The sequence below is a fragment of the Cetorhinus maximus genome, chromosome 15, assembly GCF_964194155.1.
Source record: "Cetorhinus maximus chromosome 15, sCetMax3.hap1.1, whole genome shotgun sequence".
Lineage (NCBI taxonomy): Eukaryota > Metazoa > Chordata > Chondrichthyes > Lamniformes > Cetorhinidae > Cetorhinus > Cetorhinus maximus.
This window is the reverse complement of record NC_135893.1, coordinates 7,867,699-7,884,996: the sequence shown is the minus strand read 5'-3', so window position 1 is coordinate 7,884,996 and position 17,298 is coordinate 7,867,699. Positions and strand designations below refer to the sequence as shown.

The following is a 17,298-nucleotide window of genomic DNA, read 5'->3' as shown; positions in this document are numbered from 1 at the left end:
GCAAAAGCTGAAGATCTGTGCACTGATAAGGTTCCCAACAAAATAATTTGCAGTCTCAACTTTTTAGCTCTTCTTCAGGGAGAATTATCTGCTAGAGGTTGGTGTTGAGAGTCACGGATGGAGAGATAGTCAATCATTCCATCGATTGTCATGGGGGATGGGAAGAAACATCTGGAGGGCTGGTGACCCGGTTGAATCGTGCAGATTTGAGGATGGATAAATATTTTGATCATCTTTGGGCATCAGAGAGGAAGATTAAATTGTGACAACACTCTAGAATATATTGTGTCCAGCCTCCAGCATTTGATAAATCTAAATAGCTTTTCCTTATTCAATTGTTTATGTTCTTAGCTTCCTTCAGTCAATCTTTGGATTTCCTTCACAACTGTAGCTCAGTTGGGAGGACTCTCAGAAAGATATGTTGGAGTTCACTGAAGAGCACAAAATCTAGGCGATGCTCCAGTGCAATACTGAGGGTGCTGCATTGTCAGAGGCGCCATTTCTCAGTAAGACTTTAAAATGAGGCCCTGTCTGCTCTCGGGTGCTCAGGTGGACATAGGAGGTCACTTGGCACCATTTTGAAGAGTTTTCTTGATGCTGTGAAACACGCCAAATAAATGCACGTATTCTTTCTGAAGCAATAATTGCTTTTCAGTAGAGCCAGGCAATTTTATTGGTGCAATGAAGAGCAAGTGAGTTTTCTCCCCACCCCCCTGCTCCATTCCCACTCTGGGGTCAGAAAAGAGAGATCAGGACTGTTTCCAGGTGCCAAACTCCACCACCCTCCACTCCCACTCCCCCCACCCCTCCAGGGGAAACAGTCACTCTGAGATTTTCATGGGATGCCCTCTTAATTGGGCCTGAAGGCAGGGTTGCTGGTTCCCTGGTCTCCCTCCAGGAGGCTGCCTCCAGGCACCTAAATTGGACCCCATCGCCTGGGGACCAACTGGACAATTAATAAATAATGAGCCTGGTCAGCCGACACGTGCAGGTGGGTAGCCCTGCCACCCACCACCCCGAACCTGCCTCCACAAAAATGGCCTGGAGGTGGGATGGAGCTGGGAAACCAGCACGCTGGCCTGCAGGACTGTTTTTATCTTCCACGCGCTTCAGATCCCAGACTCGGAAGGGGCCGAAATCCGGCCACTGATATCTTGCCCAAAATTTAGACAGACAGTCTGTAGTGATAGGATAATCAATTATGGAAGGCATCAGAGCCAAACCTGACCCTGATTAAACCCAACAACCTGCACACAGGGGCTTCTCAGTGCAGGTCATTCTATAGTAAGAGGGGACAAAATCCAATTGTAGAACCCAGACTGCTGTCTGCTTTGCGGCCAGCTGACACAACTCAAGTCATGGGCAATCTTTGTGCTCTATTTAGACACCGCTTTCCTACCTCTTCTCAACTGGCCCATCTAAAACTGAGATTATTAGTTCAAGTTTAATTAGCAAAGTATTTTGACAGCTCATTCATAGAGGTTCATAACCTAACAATTAAAATATCACAAAACAGGAACAATTAATTCAACACAGCTTAGGAGACACTTAGATCTTAACATCCACAGAATTTTTTTGGGTAAAGCACAGCAAATACACATGATGGTTCAAGCCTTGCATTTATTTTTTTTTCTAGAGAAAGGAATACATCAAAAAACTTGACACATTTCCCTTCCCTCTACTAGAACAGTCATTCTGCAACAATGACAGTACAAAAACAAAATGGCAATTTTGCTGGTACAGAAGGAACAAAGTAAAAGCTGCTCTAAACATTGGATTGTTGACAGAAAACATGTTGCCTGGTTTATTTGGCAAGAGGGTTCTGGAAATTTCTGCCAGCAAAACAAGCCATCTGCCCGAGCTCCTCTTCAATTCTGTTGAAAGAAGTTTTAAAGTGAAATGTGGGCAGATAACTAAAGGCACCGTCATCTACCATTATTCTGGTTATGATACTGTAGTACAATTGGAACGTCCTCAGAGTTAAAGGCAAAAGGATTGTGCAAGAGATCCTGAATAAGACCCATTTATTCACAAAATCACAGAAATCGTTACAGTGTAGAAGGAGGCCACTTGGCCCATTGCGTCTACACTGGCTCTCCAAACGAGCAATTCAATTTAGTTCCATTCTCCCGCTTTCTCCCCGTAACTCTGCACATTCTTCCTTTTCAGACAACAGTAATTCCCTTCTGAATGCTTCAATTCAACCTGCCTATACCCCACTCAGCCAGTGCATTCCAGACCCTAACCACTCGCTGTGTGAAAGAGCTTTTCCTCATCTTTTGCTTCTTTTACCAATTACTTAAAACCTGTGCTCCCTCGCTCTCGATCCTTTCACAAGTGGGAACGGTTTCTCCCCATCTACTCTGTCCAGGCCCCTCATGACTTTAAATATCTCTATCAAATCTCCTCTCAATATTCTTTTCTCCGAGAAAAACAGTCTTCGCTTCCCCAATTTATCTTCATAACTGAAGTTCCTCATCCCTAGAACCATTCACATGAATCTTTTCTGCGCTCTCTCCATTGCCTCCACATCCTCCTTAAAGTGTGGCACCCAGAACTAGACAATACTCCATCTGAGGCTGAACAAGTGTCCTATACAAGTTCAACATAGCCTCCTTGCTCTTGTACTCTATGACCCATTATTAAAGCCTAGGGTACTGTATGCTTTATTAATTGCTCTCTCAACCTGTCATGCCACCATAAATGACTTATGCACATAGACACCCAGGTCCCTCTGTTCCTGCACCCCCTTGAGAATTGTGTCCTTTATTTTATATTGTCTCTCATGTTATTCCTACAAAAATGAATCACTGCACATTGAACTTCATCTGCCACTTGTCTGCTCATTCCACTACTTGTCAATGTCCTTTTGAAGTTGTACACCATCCTCCTCAGTTCACAAAACACTTCCAGGTTTCATATGATCTGCAAATTTTGAAACTGTGCTCTGTACACCAAGATTTAGGTCATTAATATATATCAGGAAAAGCCCTGTTTGATCAAGTGGCAGCTGTTAAACTATCCAGCAAGGAGCCACAAGTAATAGTTTGAGGGTAACTTAATTTCTAATCATACATTTTCCAATTGACACTCACTGAAACGTTTGTACCATACATGTTAAAGATTAACTCAAGAATGTACAATTCACAATACAGATTAGCAAGTCAAACAAAAAATTTAAATTCACGAATTGTAGAATAGGACTGCACAGAAGGGGCCATTTGCTCCATCAAGTCTAAACTGGCTCTTTGAAGTGCAATCCTGTTCATCCCACTCTTGCTCATATCCCTGCCATTTTTCCCCTTCATGCTTATTCAATTCCCTTTGTGAAAGCTACTAGTGAATCGGTTTCCAACACACTATCAGGCAGCACATTCCAAATCCTAACCATTCCTTGGGTAAACAGGTTTTTTCCTCTGTGTTGCCTCTAGTTCTTTTGCCTCTGGATCGCCAGAAATCTTTTTCATCTGGTCATCAGCCATTGGAAATAGAGTACATAAAAAGAATCTAAGGCCTTAATGATTTTAAATATCTATCAAATATTTTCCCTTGGCCTTCTCTGCTCCAAAGAGAGCCTCAGCCTCGCCAATCAAGACACTTAATTATTATTTTTTTTTAAACACTATCCAAAATAAGACACATGTTAGGGTGCAGTTCCCACTGGTGATCAGGTACTCTCTAGTATCTCACCCATTTTCATGTGTTAACCTATAATGTAATCACCTGGCCTAATCTTGTCCAAACTAGACATGTACGTGAGGGAGAGAGGATAGGATGGGGCCAGGAGAGAATTTACAGAACAAGTCACTGTCTGAGAAGGATGGGAACCTTGGCTGATCTTCCCTGCCTCTCGTGTGAGCAGAGGGCAATTGTTGAACCCCTACAGCTAACCTATTTGAGATGTTAACTCACAGACCAGCGATCAAAGCTGGGTCCTCATAGTCCATAACTTGGTCTCGGACAGAATATTTATCAATTGAACCATTAGTATACAAAGGCATTTTTGCAACTTGAACGTGAAATCAGGGCCAATTGGAGTGCTCAATTGTCTCCTTTAGATTAGACGTTAGGCCAAGATCGCAGCTATTGGCTCATTCAATTGGCTATCAAAGATGACCATGAAGTTTTTCTAGTGTTCTGATTCTTTCAGAGAGCCGACACAGACATGATGGGCTGAATGGCCTCCTTCTCTGTTGTAACCATTCTATAATTCAGCTCCAAATAAAAGCAATGATAGAGACATAGATTACCATCCACCCACACACTTTCATCCAAACCATCATCATTCTGGATAAATTTAACACCAATTAGAATTTATAGTTCTTAAAGCTTTAGGGTTGGGCTCTAGCAAAACAGAGAACACTCTAGAGAAAGATAGTGGTAGCCCTGAGTAAAGAGTCCCACTTTTATCAGTGTTTTTCCATTCTTGCTTCCCACAGCCTGGAGCTGCAGCAAGGGGAGAGGGGGAACTCATCGAGCCACCCCTGTCAAAACTTCAACGCAGGTTTCCCAATGGTGCGTGGATTATAGCTGCAGTCTTGGGAACATTACTGGCACAGGATGACCATGGAACTTTCCTATAAAGAACAGTCACCGTGCTTCATGTGTTTCATTGTGCAACACTCAGGACATTTACATGGTGTGAAAAGGAAGTGTTTATTTTGATTTTTAAAAAAAGGGGCCGGATTTTAACTTTTCAGTAGATGGGGAAAAAGTCAGCTGTCTGTTTTACATCCCACCTAACTATCCTTTCCAGAGAATGGGGTGGGGGGAAAAGAAATAGTAATCAAAAAAGCGTGTAAAAGGTGGCCAATGTACTGTCACCCATTTGCTGCCCAGAACATTTGAAAAAACAACCTCAAAGTTAGCAATGTAAAATCTTGCACATTAATGCTTTCACTCATCTACAGGCTGGTTTTAATGGGACAAATCTTGAGTCGTCACACACGTAAAGTTAAAAACTGTTTACCTCATTAACTGGTTATACTTCGCCAGCCGTTCTGATCTGCAAGGGGCCCCAGTCTTGATCTGAGAACACATTAAATCCACAATATTTCAGTCCCATTTCTGTGAACTCCATTACACCTTCAGTTGTACAAATAGTGAAAAAAAACCCAAAGCAATCTTTAACTGTAAAAAGTTCAGCACCTCTGTCCATTCATCTACAAATTTAATTGATAACTGCACTGATAACTGTCAAAAAAAAAAAGTCAAATCACAAATTTCTTATCCATCACATCCAGGATTTTCCCGGAAGGCAGCACTGCTTTTAGACTCTGCTATTACCGACTTTCGCACAACAAGATCTGTTAATGACTTCCTGGTCCCTCATGCTTACCTGTCCAGTGCAAAGCCCAACAACCAGGTCAGCAATGAAAGTGTCTTCAGTCTCGCCAGAACGATGGCTCACCATCACACCCCATCCATTCGACTGGGCCAGCTTGCATCTGATTGATGGAAATATTAAAAGAATTAGTGGCAACCAATAAAAATATTGATGTGCAAGGATTTCACGTCAATCATTTATTCTAACTTTTACTGTTCCGAAATTGAGGGGGGTGAAAAGGGACAAGCTTGCCTCTTGGTTTAGCAACCCCGAATTCAAACCTCACCACGGCAAGTCGTAAAATTAAGTTAAGTTAAATAATGGTAATTTGGTGGGCAGATGCCAGGGTCAAAATACATTGACCTATCAGAACACCATAAAATTCCAAATGATTCACTCACGTCATTCAAGGAAGTGGACACATCACTCTTACATTACACAAGCTGCCTCAACCACACACACACACACTGGTTTATTCAATGCTTGGTGAATAACTAACATGGTCTTATCATTGCTGGCCACATCCAGGGAACATTTTTTTTCCTAAATTCAGCAGTGAGACAAGATTTATAGCTTCCATTCACATGGACAAAGCTAAGGCACTATCTCGATTTTAGTCTACACCTGCACTCATTTTGACAACTGTATTTAAAAACCCTTTGTTTTCCAGACTATCCACTCACATTGCTTGTAAGGTCGGACCTTAAACAAAACATCTTGGCAGAGCTTGGAGAACCCAGTGAGTAAAATCCTTTCCCAAACTAAATGCTTTGGAGTATTTTTTAAAAATTTAATTCCCTGCCTTTTTTCTTTCCTTCCCCTTCCTGGGCATCGATTTACGTTGCAGTGAGATTCCATTTACTTTCCAGCTGAGGATACCAGCAGTTGGCTATGAGTTGGATCCCAGTTCATTTATTTTTTTCTTCATTCACCTAAAAGGCACCGAGACCATTCCTTTGGCACACCTACCAATGCTCAGTTAATTCAGCACAAACCAACCACTAATGCTCTGCATGGATCAGTACTACCACCAGGTGGCACCTTTAACCACTTGGCCATCAGTAAATGCTTACACAGCTACACGAACAGGCTAGAAAGCCGACGCTAATATGACCAACATATGCCAACTGCATCTACCACTGCTATAGTGTTGTCTGAACTCATTTCAACAGTTATGGAGCAGACAGGAGTTCCGACAGTCTATTTAATGCTCTTAACATCTGATATGTCTGGCTCATGCCTGGAGTTTATTTCTAGCCTTGGGCTGCAATAGATATGTAAGCAGAACCAGACTGCGCATAACTTAAATTGCATTGTACCCAGAGATACTGTACATGGCAAGCAACTGAAGTGGAACTAAGTTAGTGAGCTCTTGTTCAAATATTTAGATTGCTTTGAACTAACTGTAGAAGGGGCTCAGATACTAGAATTTTATGTTCCAATACAGTAAAAAAGATCAACACTGGCGAACTCAAGCCTGGTCAATAGCTGGTCACCAACATCAATTGTTTTTTCAAGCCACTTTGAATCAAGATGAGGATGGCAGATTACCAATACAGCGAATTCCTGTTGATGGAACTATTTGCCCTGAAAGTACAATCTGTACAATTACAGTTAAATGCATTCCTTATTGGATTTCACAATCATATGGGCTCAAAGTTAGGTTGTCAGATTTGACAAACTTCATAACCTTGAATTATTGTACAGTTTACATCTAAGAGGTCAAGTTGGCCTATGAACTCAAGCCACATTGCAAATCTCATGTTTAAACTGGGAGAAGAAAAAGATGAGTGGAAATAAGATAAAAGAGAAAATTGTAGAAGCACGCAGCATATGGCAAGAAAAACAGGCACATTAAAATTTCATGGGATACCTGTTGTTACAAGAGCCTTTCTAATAATAGCTTCTATCCAAGACCTTGGAGGTCTTGTGGTGCTGTGGGTAGCATCACTGCCTCTGCGTTTGAGTCACACTCCAGGACTTGATGACTAAGGCAGGTGTGTTCATAATGTGGCCAAATAGGGTGAATATCAACTGGAATATCCTTCAAACACACACCAATGGCAGGAGGTAAGAGCGGAAGAGATTCCTGGTCAGCCATGTGCTGGAAAGATAATTGGAGCCTCTACCATCACTATCCATAGCTCCAGACCACAACATGCATGTTGCCACAGTGACTCTGACTCCTTGGATGGCCAGTTGGCTGGACAGCTGGTGTAGATCAGATTGGTACCATTGGGCTGAACTTGGGACTTCCTGTGGTGGCCTGACCTGTGCCAGAGGTTATAGTGCTGTGTGTCAGACCTGACTAAAGAACTAAAGAAGATGATCCAAGACTTTAACATATCCAAAAAACACCCCTCCCAATTAGTATTTTATGAAGTGAGGGCAGGCTTCTACAAAACTTTGCAACAGTGGAAAGTCAGCAACCGATTAAACAAAAAGTTCAATGCTGTTCAGTAGTCCTGCACTAGTCAACAGTAATGAATGATGTAACACCCAAAATATCGTTTAAATTCACAAAACTAATCAAAATCTCATATCAATTGTTCCCCAAATTTGACTATTCCAATGCTCTCCTGATTAGCATCCCATTCTCCACACTTTGAACTTTAGCTTATCAAACACTTGGCTACCCATATCTTATTCCTATACACCTGTCCTGCTCATTTGACTCCTGTCCTTGGGGGTCCCATACTGGCTCCTAGACCCCCAATAACTCCCAATTTAAAATTCTTCATGTTGAAATCTCATGACATTGCATCTCCTCATCAGCTCCCCAAAACCTAAAACTCGTTCAGGATTCTCCACTGATCAGACCCTGGCCTCCATGCACTCTCCATCCTGCATTCCACTATTGGTAGCCATGCCTTCAGTCATTTAGGTTCCACACTCTGGAATCCTCTCTGTATAGCTCGATGGCTTGCCAACGCCCTGCTTAAAATCCCAGCTCGGAGCAAAGTTTTGGTCACCTTTCCCAAAATCATCTTCGCTGGCTCGGGATGGTTTTTGTCCGATGACACCTCTGAAACACACTTCTGTTTTTTTTTGGCTACGTTAAGGTGGCGTCTTATAAAAACACGCACAAAAGAACTTACGCTTCAATGGATTCTGTGACGGTGCCAATCTGGTTCACTTTGAGCAGCAGGCAGTTACAGGCTTTCTCCTCGATTGCTTTCGCAATGCGAGTAGGGTTTGTCACAAGCAAGTCATCACCAACCACTTGGATCTTTGCTTGATCTGTATATTGTGTCCAGGCTGCCCAATCGTCTTGGTCAAAAGGATCCTCAATAGAGACAACTGGAAAACAGAGTTAATTTTTCTGAATCTCTTTACATATTTACATATTATTGCAAGAAAAGCCCAAGAACCAATTATATCCAGAAGAAAAAGGTCATTTGGCCCATCAAATCCAGCTCCTTGTAGGAGTAATTGTCCCCTGCACACCAATGTCTAGATCATTAATATATTATCAGGAACAGCAAGGGTCCCAATACCGACCCCCGGGGAACTCCATTACAAACATTCCTCCAGCCCAAAAAATATCCATTGACCATTACTCTCTGTTTCTATTTTTCAGCTAATTTTGTATCCATGTTGCTACTGTCCCTCTTATTCCATGAGCAATAACTTTCCTCAAGTTGGTCATGTGGTATTGTGTCAAATGCCTTTTCAAGGTCCATGTGCACCACATCAACAATATTACCCTTGACCTTTTTTGTTACCTCTTTAAAAAACTCCAGCAAGTTAGTTAAACACTATTTCCCCTTTAGAGATCCATGCTGGCTCTTCCTTATCAACCTATGTTTTTCCATGTGACTACTAATTCTATCCCGAATAATTGTTTCTAGGATCTTGCCCATCATGGAAGTTAAACTGACTGGTCTGTAATTGCTGGGCTTATCCTTACAACCTTTTTTGAACAAGGGCGTAATGTTTGCAGTTCGCCAGTCCTCTGGAACCACCCCTGAGTCTAGGGAAAACTGAAAGATTATAGCCAGTGCCCCAGCAATTTCTACTCTCACTTCCTTCAATGTCCTTCATTGCATCTCATCCGGCCCCAGTGCCTTGTCAACTTTAAGTACCGATAGTCTATTCATTGCTTCCTCCTGATCAGTTTTGGATGAATTAATTACACAAGGATACCTTTAGCTACAATCAAAATATTTGAATAAACCATCAAATTAATTGTCTTTGACATCCGATGCAAAGGGTTCACTGAATTCATTCATTCAGTCACTTTGGCTACAGCACCATTGTAGGGTCACACTCTGGATCAGATTTGGTGGCTGTTTCAGAACCATCCCTCCACAACAAATCACCTTCCTCTCCATCCATTGAATTGGATATTCGGCATTTTTTGAAAGATCTAATGACAGTTTGTGTGTTTATAGCATCCCACGAATAGATGGCGAAACCACACAAAAATATCAAGCAAGGTAGCACACATATTTCCACTCTTTATGACAGTTTTTTCCTCAGTCAACCATCCTCCTATTCCATTTGGCACGATGATAATCTTAGAATGCAAGTGTCCCTCAACAAGCCAAAGGCTGGACTATGGATGTTAAACTTCCTGGTATAACTATACATTGGGTGCTATTTCTTCACAGGCGCCACTTGATCTCACCGGTTATATGGGACCTGAACATGTCTCACAATAATAAGCTGCATTCTTTATGTAGGCCACCGAGATGCCAATTTCACACATTATTGGTGCATAGCTTCAATTCCATCTCCATCCATCCAACCGTTGTCATGGACATGAACAAAAAAAAACTCCTTCAGGGAACTTGATTCGACATGATTTTACAATTGAGAATTGCCATAGACTTTAACATTGTTCCATTGGTCATGCAGACTAGGACCATCATGAACCTTGGCTTCTCCTGTCCTGTTGTTTTCACCAGAACGGTTTTGGCATTGGGGTCTTTTGGTAGCCTCCGAGTGATCTTGGTCTTCTGCCGGAATTTTTGTTCCATAAAGCGGACACACCAACTAACTGTTGCTCAGAAATCTTTGCTGCACTTTGGGTTTGATTAAGTGTGTACATACATATTGCATTTCTGGTGACATGTGACCATCCTGACGATTCTGGAGGACCCACTCCAACACATGTTTCTCAAGCAAAAACAAAAATACCTGGAAAAACTCAGCAGGTCTGACAGCATCTGCGGAGAGGAACACAGTTAACGTTTCGAGTCCGTATGACTCTTCAACAGAACTAAGGAAAAATAGAAAAGAGGTGAAATATAAGCTGGTTTAAGGGGGGGCGGGGGGGGGGGGGGGAACAGGTAGAGCTGGATAGAGGGCCAGTGATAGGTGGAGATAACCAAAAGATGTCATAGACAAAAGGACAAAGAGGTGTTGAAGGTGGTGATATTATCTAAGGAATGTGCTAATTAAGGGTAGAAAGCAGGACGAGCAAGGTACAGATAGCCCTAGTGGGGGTGGGGTGGGGGGAAGGGATCGAAATAGACTAAAAGGTAGAGATAAAACAATGGATGGAAATACATTTAAAAATAATGGAAATAGGTGGGAAAAGAAAAATCTATATAAATTATTGGAAAAAAGGGGGATCGGAAAGGGGGTGGGGATGGAGGAGAGAGTTCATGATCCAAAATTGTTGAACTCAATATTCAGTCCGGAAGGCTGTAAAGTGCCTAAGCGGAAGATGAGGTGCTGTTCCTCCAGTTTGCGTTGAGCTTCACTGGAACAATGCAGCAGGCCTAGGACGGACATGTGGGCATGAGAGCAGGGTGGAGTGTTGAAATGGCAAACGACTGGGAGGTCTGACTCATGCTTGTGGACAGACCGAAGGTGTTCCGCAAAGTGGTCACCCTGTTTGCGTTTGGTCTCTCCAATGTAGAGGAAACCACATTGGGAGCAGCCAATGCAGTAGACTAAATTGAGGGAAGTGCAAGTGAAATGCTGCTTCACCTGAAAGGAGTGTTTGGGCCCTTTGACAGTGAGGAGAGGGGAAGTAAAGTGGCAGGTGTTGCACCTTCTGCGGTTGCATGGGAAGGTGCCGTGGGAGGGGGGTTGAGGTGTAGGGGGTGATGGAGGAGTGGACCAGGGTGTCCCGGAGGGAACAATCCCTGCGGAATGCCGCCGGGGGGGGTGAAGGGAAGATGTGTTTGGTGGTGGCATCATGCTGGAGTTGGCGGAAATGGCGGAGGATGATCCTTTGAATGCGGAGGCTGGTGGGGTGATAAGTGAGGACAAGGGGGACCCTATCATGTTTCTGGGAGGGAGAGGAAGGTGTGAGGGCGGATGCGCGGGAGATGGGCTGGACACGGTTGAGGGCCCTGACAACCACTGTGGGCGGAAAACCTCGGTTAAGGATGAAGGAGGACATGTCAGAGGAACTGTTTTTGAAAATGGCATCATCAGAACAGATGCGACAAAGGCGAAGGAACTTCGAGAATGGGATGGAGTCCTTACAGGAAGCGGGGTGTGAGGAGCTGTAGTCGAGGTAGCTGTGGGAGTCGGTAGGCTTGTAATGGATATTGGTGGACAGCCTATCACCAGAAATTGAGACAGAGAGGTCAAGGAAGGGAAGGGAAGTGTCAGAGATGGACCATGTGAAAATGATGGAGGGGTAGAAATTGGAAGCAAAATTAATAAATTTTTCCAGGTCCAGACCAGAGCATGAAGCAGCACCGAAGTAATCATTGATGTACCGGAGAAAGAGTTGTGGGAGGGGGCCTGAGTAGGACTGGAACAAGGAGTGTTCCACATACCCCATAAAGAGACAGGCATAAATGGGGCCCATGCGGGTACCCATAGCCACACCTTTCATTTGGAGGCAGTGAGAGGAGCTTATGGAGAAATTGTTCAGTGAGAGAACAAGTTCAGCCAGACGGAGGAGAGTGGTGGTGGATGGGGATTGTTCGGGCCTCTGTTCGAGGAAGAAGCAGAGAGCCATCAGACCATCCCGGTGGGGGATGGAGGTGTAGAGGGATTGGACGTCCATGGTGAAGAGGAGGCGTTTGGGGCCAGGGAACTGGAAATTGTTGATATGATGTAGAGTGTCAGAGGAATCATGGATGTAGGTGGGAAGGGACTGGACAAGGTGAGAGAGATTGGAGTCAAGATAGCAAGAAATGAGTTCCGTGGGGCAGGAACAGGCTGACACGATCGGTCTGCCGGGACAGTCCTGTTTGTGGATTTTGGGTAGGAGGTAGAAGCGGGCCGTCCAAGGTTGAGAGACTATGAGGTTGGAAGCTGTGGAAGGAAGATCTCCAGAGGAGATGAGGTCAGTAACAGTCCTAGAAACAATGGCTTGATGTTCAGAGGTGGAGTCATGGTCCAGGGGGAGGTAGGAGGAAGTGTCTGCGAGTTGACGCTCAGCCTATGCGAGGTAGAGGTCAGTGCGGCAGACAACAACAGCACCACCCTTGTCAGCAGGTTTGATGACAATGTCAGGGTTGGACCTGAGAGTACGGAGTGCAGTAAGTTCATAGAGAGACAGATTAGAATGGGTGAGAGGAGCAGAGAAATTGAGATGACTGATGTCACACCTGCAGTTCTCAATGAAAAGATCAAGATAAGGTAAAAATCCAGAGTGAGGGGTCCAGGTGGAGGGAGAATATTGGAGGCGGGTAAAAGGATCCGTTGAAGAGGGAGAGGACTCCTGCCCAAAGAAGTGAGCACGGAGACAAAGACGGCGGAAGAAGAGTTCAGCAACGTGCCGAGCCCGAAATTCATTGAGATGAGGGCATAAGGGTATGAAACTGAGTCCTTTGCTGAGCACTGAATTTTCAGCATCGGAGAGGGGAAGGTCAGGGGGTATGGTGAATACATGGCTGGGGCTGGGATTGGAAGACGGGATGGGGACGGAGGGACAGGCAGGGGTGAAGGGTCCTGGATGGGCGTTGGTGTCGATGAGTTGTTGGAGCTTGCGTTCCTTTGCACGAAAGAAAGAGACAAAGTTTCTTGTTGAGGTGTCGGATGAGACGAAGAATAAAATGAAACTGGGGGCACAGGCAGCTTAGAAATAGGGTGCAGCGGTGCTGCTGGAGGGAGAGGTCGAGTGTGTTCATATGGCGGCGCATGGCACTGAGTATGGATCTCAGAATGCGATGAGAACAGCAGTCCGAGGAGTGTTGTATGTCCTGGAGATACCTGTAATCCTGGGTGGGTTCGAAACATGAGGGATGGAACTTCAGTTGAAATCCATGTGGAGTGAGTTGGAGACGGAGACAGTCACTGAGGAAGGAAATATGGCTGTGAAAGCGGGTTTTAGTAAACACCTTGCCAAACACCAGGAGAGAAATGGAAAGCAATGAAGGTGTTGCATCTGTTCTGATGATGCTACTTTCAAAAACAGTTCCTCTGACATGTCTTCCTTCTTCCTTAACCGAGGTTTTCCACCCACGGTCGTTGACAGGGCCCTCAACCGTGTCCGGCCCATCTCCTGCGCATCCGCCCTCATACCTTCCTCTCCCTCCCAGAACCATGATAGGGTCCCCCTTGTCCTCCCTTATCACCCCACCACCCTCCGCATTCAAAGGATCATCCTCCGCCATTTCCGCCAACTCCAGCATGATGCTACCACCAAACACATCTTCCCTTCACCCCCCCTGGCAGCATTCCACAGGGATCGTTCCCTCCGGGACACCCTGGTCCACTCCTCCATCACCCCCTACACCTCAACCCCCTCCCACTGCACCTTCCCATGCAACCGCAGAAGGTGCAACACCTGCCCCTTAACTTCCCCTCTCCTCACCGTCCAAGGGCCCAAACACTCCTTTCAAGTGAAGCAGCATTTCACTTGCACTTCCCTCAATTTAGTCTACTGCATTGGCTGCTCCCAATGTGGTTTCCTCTACATTGGAGAGACCAAACGCAGACTGGTTGACCGCTTTGCAGAACACCTTCGGTCTGCCCGCAAGCATGACCCAGACCTCCCTGTCGCTTGCCATTTCAACACTCCACCCTGCTCTCATGCCCACATGTCCATCCTTGGCCTGCTGCATTGTTCCAGTGAAGCTCAACGCAAACTGGAGGAACAGCACCTCATCTTCCGACTAGGCACTTTACAGCCTTCCGGACTGAATATTGAGTTCAACAATTTTAGATCATGAACTCTCTCCTCCATCCCCACCCCCCTTCTGATCCCCCTTTTCTCCAATAATTTATATAGATTTTTCTTTTCCCACCTATTTCCATTATTTTTAAATGTATTTCCATCCATTGTTTTATCTCTACCTTTTAGCCTATTTCAATCCCTTCCCCCCACCCCACCCCCACTAGGGTTATCTGTGCCTTGCTCGTCCTGCTTTCTAACCTTAATGTCACCTATTAACACATTCCTTAGATAATATCACCATCTTCAACACCTCTGTCTTTCTGTCTATGACATCTTTTGGTTATCTCCACCTATCACTGGCCCTCTATCCAGATCTACCTGTCCCACCACCCCCCTTAAATCAGCTTATATTTCACCTCTTTTCTATTTTTCCTTAGTTCTGTTGAAGAGTCATACGGACTCGAAACGTTAACTGTGCTCCTCTCCGCAGATGCTGTCAGACCTGCTGAGTTTTTCCAGGTATTTTTGTTTTTGTTTTGGATTTCCAGAATCCGCAGTTTTTTGCTTTTATCTACATGTTTCTCAAGATCAGGCCAGTGGCTGGTCCCTGTTCTCATGACACATTGCGTCTTGGGCATCTTCTTCAGGGTGGATTCCTCCTTCCAATCTTACACCAGTTTCTCACTCACATCAAATTCCCTCGTGGTGGCTCAAATTTTCACTGAGTTAACAAATGTTATGACTTCTGGCTGAAACCAGCTTTGTACTTCATTCTTTTTGTCGGAGGAGCCCTTTCTGTTCATCGTTTGCCACATGCACGTTACTGTGTGGGTATGTCTTTAACTCCCGCCTTGGCATCTTGGCAACAGTCTGTATCTGCTTGATCCCATGCCCAGAATTAGAAGGTGAATAAAACATGCATTTGAGGCTCAAAAAATGGAGGCCGACTCCCAATACGAATATAGCATTTCTTAGCAAAATAAAAAAAGGGAGGGGGGGTTGACTTATATGCCAAGTATAAGCCTAAACATGAATTTTGGTGTATATAAAATGAGATCGTCATATACTCCACAACTTACAGTAAGAATTGTACCTCACACTCAGAGGTTGTATTTTCAAATCAGTAGGTAATCAAGCAGACAAGGAACCCAACCCCTACCCCTCCCGGTAGGGCAGATTGCACAGTGATAGGTAACCTGCAAACTGAAAACTTTAGTCATCCCTCATTAGATAACCCACGAATGCTGCGTGTTGTGTAAACAATTTACCATCAGAAAACATCATAGAATCACCACTTTTTTTCTAACAATGTTCCCTGCACTGCTCTACCTGACTAAAATTGATTGAAACATGTAAAAAATTAACCTACAGACCAAAAGCGTTACTGTGAACCATATGGTTAAGCGAGAGTTCACTGTTATGTGAACTCTCAAAGGATTATACAATCAAGTTTAAAATGCAGATTTCTTCATAGTAACACTAACTATAGAGCAACCAACCTAATAGAGCAGTTAAGGAATTCCATGGCTAATAAATTAAAGTGTTAGATTCAATGGGTCAAGCACTATTGGGGCAATACAAAACCATATGAGGTTAGCTAATCTTAACCAGAACAGCAGCATACTGGATTTGCTCTTAAACTGAAGGTTAAGTATTGTCACCACACAGAATTAATTCAGAGATACAGCAACTGTCGGCATAAAAACTGCACAGTCTTACCAGGATAATTTTTCGAGAAACTCTGGTAAAGTTCAATCAGCTTGTCATGAGTAACATAACGGCTGGGATTAGGTGGGGATTTGAAATCCAAATCGTATTTCCCATCACGAAAGAATTCTGAGGCTGCTATATCCATACCAATCACAACCTTGTCAGCGTAGCCTGCTTTATCGATGGCGACCTTCAACAGTTCTAAAGCTGCAAGAGAAAGAATCAAAAGCTGAGCAGCCTCGTCTTTGCCTCCAGAGTGTTTACAATTTGATTTTGCTAAGGCATGAATGAGGGGAGGAAAAAGTCAGTCTGAAGGTGGTGTTGGGAGTCAGTCAAGAGTCTTAACCCTAGTCATTAATTAGTGACCTAGTCTGGAACATGCATTTCTGCTGAAGGCCATTTGATAATGATCCCAGTTTGGGATGTTGGCTGATGTGGGTCGGTCATGTACGCAGTATAAAATCCATCACATTTCTCCTTCTCTTTAGCTCTGAAGAAGTCATACAGACTCAAAATGTTAACTGTTCCTCTTTCCACAGATGCTGCCAGACCTGCTGAGTTTTTCCAGAATTTTCTGTTTTTATTTCAGATTTCCAGCATCCGCAGTATTCTGCTTTTAATTATGGTCACGCAGCCCCACTGTCCTAGCCAAAAAGTGACTAGCACTTGCTAGCGCTTGAAGAATGACTACACTACCTGCCTAAGGCACATGGAATTGTACAACAGCAAGAACTAACATTGTAGGTGAGGGGAGAAAATTGGGAAAGTGGTTCCTAATATACCAACCTCCAGTTCCCATTGGGATTACAGTAAAATGCTATGCATTAGGTTACTAACCAGCCATGTAATCAAGATCAACAGCAGAAACCAGTCTGCTGTATGCTATTCATACCTCACCTGACCTATCTGGGTAAATACTCAAGAATATTTTCCTTTAATAAAGTATGGCAGTGGTATTGGAGCAGCAGCGCTATGAAGGAACAGGTTTGGAATGGAGCTCCCCATCTTATTGTTCCGCCAAAGTGAACAAAGGTTAGCCAGCTACTCTCAGGCACCTATTGTCCTGCTGCACCTTGCCTGAACATGAGCCTCAATGGAAAGTGCCAGCAGAAGGCACAGCCAAGCCTAATCCTGTCTTCAGCCAATGTTCACATGGGTACATCAAAAGGGGTTCCTGTATCACAAAATGGGAACCATGATCACTCTACCCTCCTCCAATTCATGGGGG

At 44.1% G+C, this 17,298-nt stretch overlaps 1 protein-coding gene across 2 annotated transcripts in view; it reads right to left on the bottom strand.

Moving 5' to 3' along the window:
- Positions 1-1,602: 1,602 nt before the first annotated feature.
- eno1a (enolase 1a, (alpha)) overlaps positions 1,603-17,298 on the bottom strand; it is a 54,992-nt gene continuing 39,296 nt past the window's right edge. For both annotated transcript variants that reach the window (XM_078557832.1, XM_078557831.1), the window contains exons 8-12: positions 16,080-16,277; positions 8,425-8,626; positions 5,339-5,447; positions 4,970-5,028; positions 1,603-1,874 (exon numbers count right to left, since the gene is read on the bottom strand). In XM_078557832.1, coding sequence (XP_078413958.1) covers positions 1,805-1,874; positions 4,970-5,028; positions 5,339-5,447; positions 8,425-8,626; positions 16,080-16,277 — 638 coding nt within the window. In that variant the 3' untranslated portion in view covers positions 1,603-1,804. The remainder of the gene's footprint in view (positions 1,875-4,969; positions 5,029-5,338; positions 5,448-8,424; positions 8,627-16,079; positions 16,278-17,298) is intronic.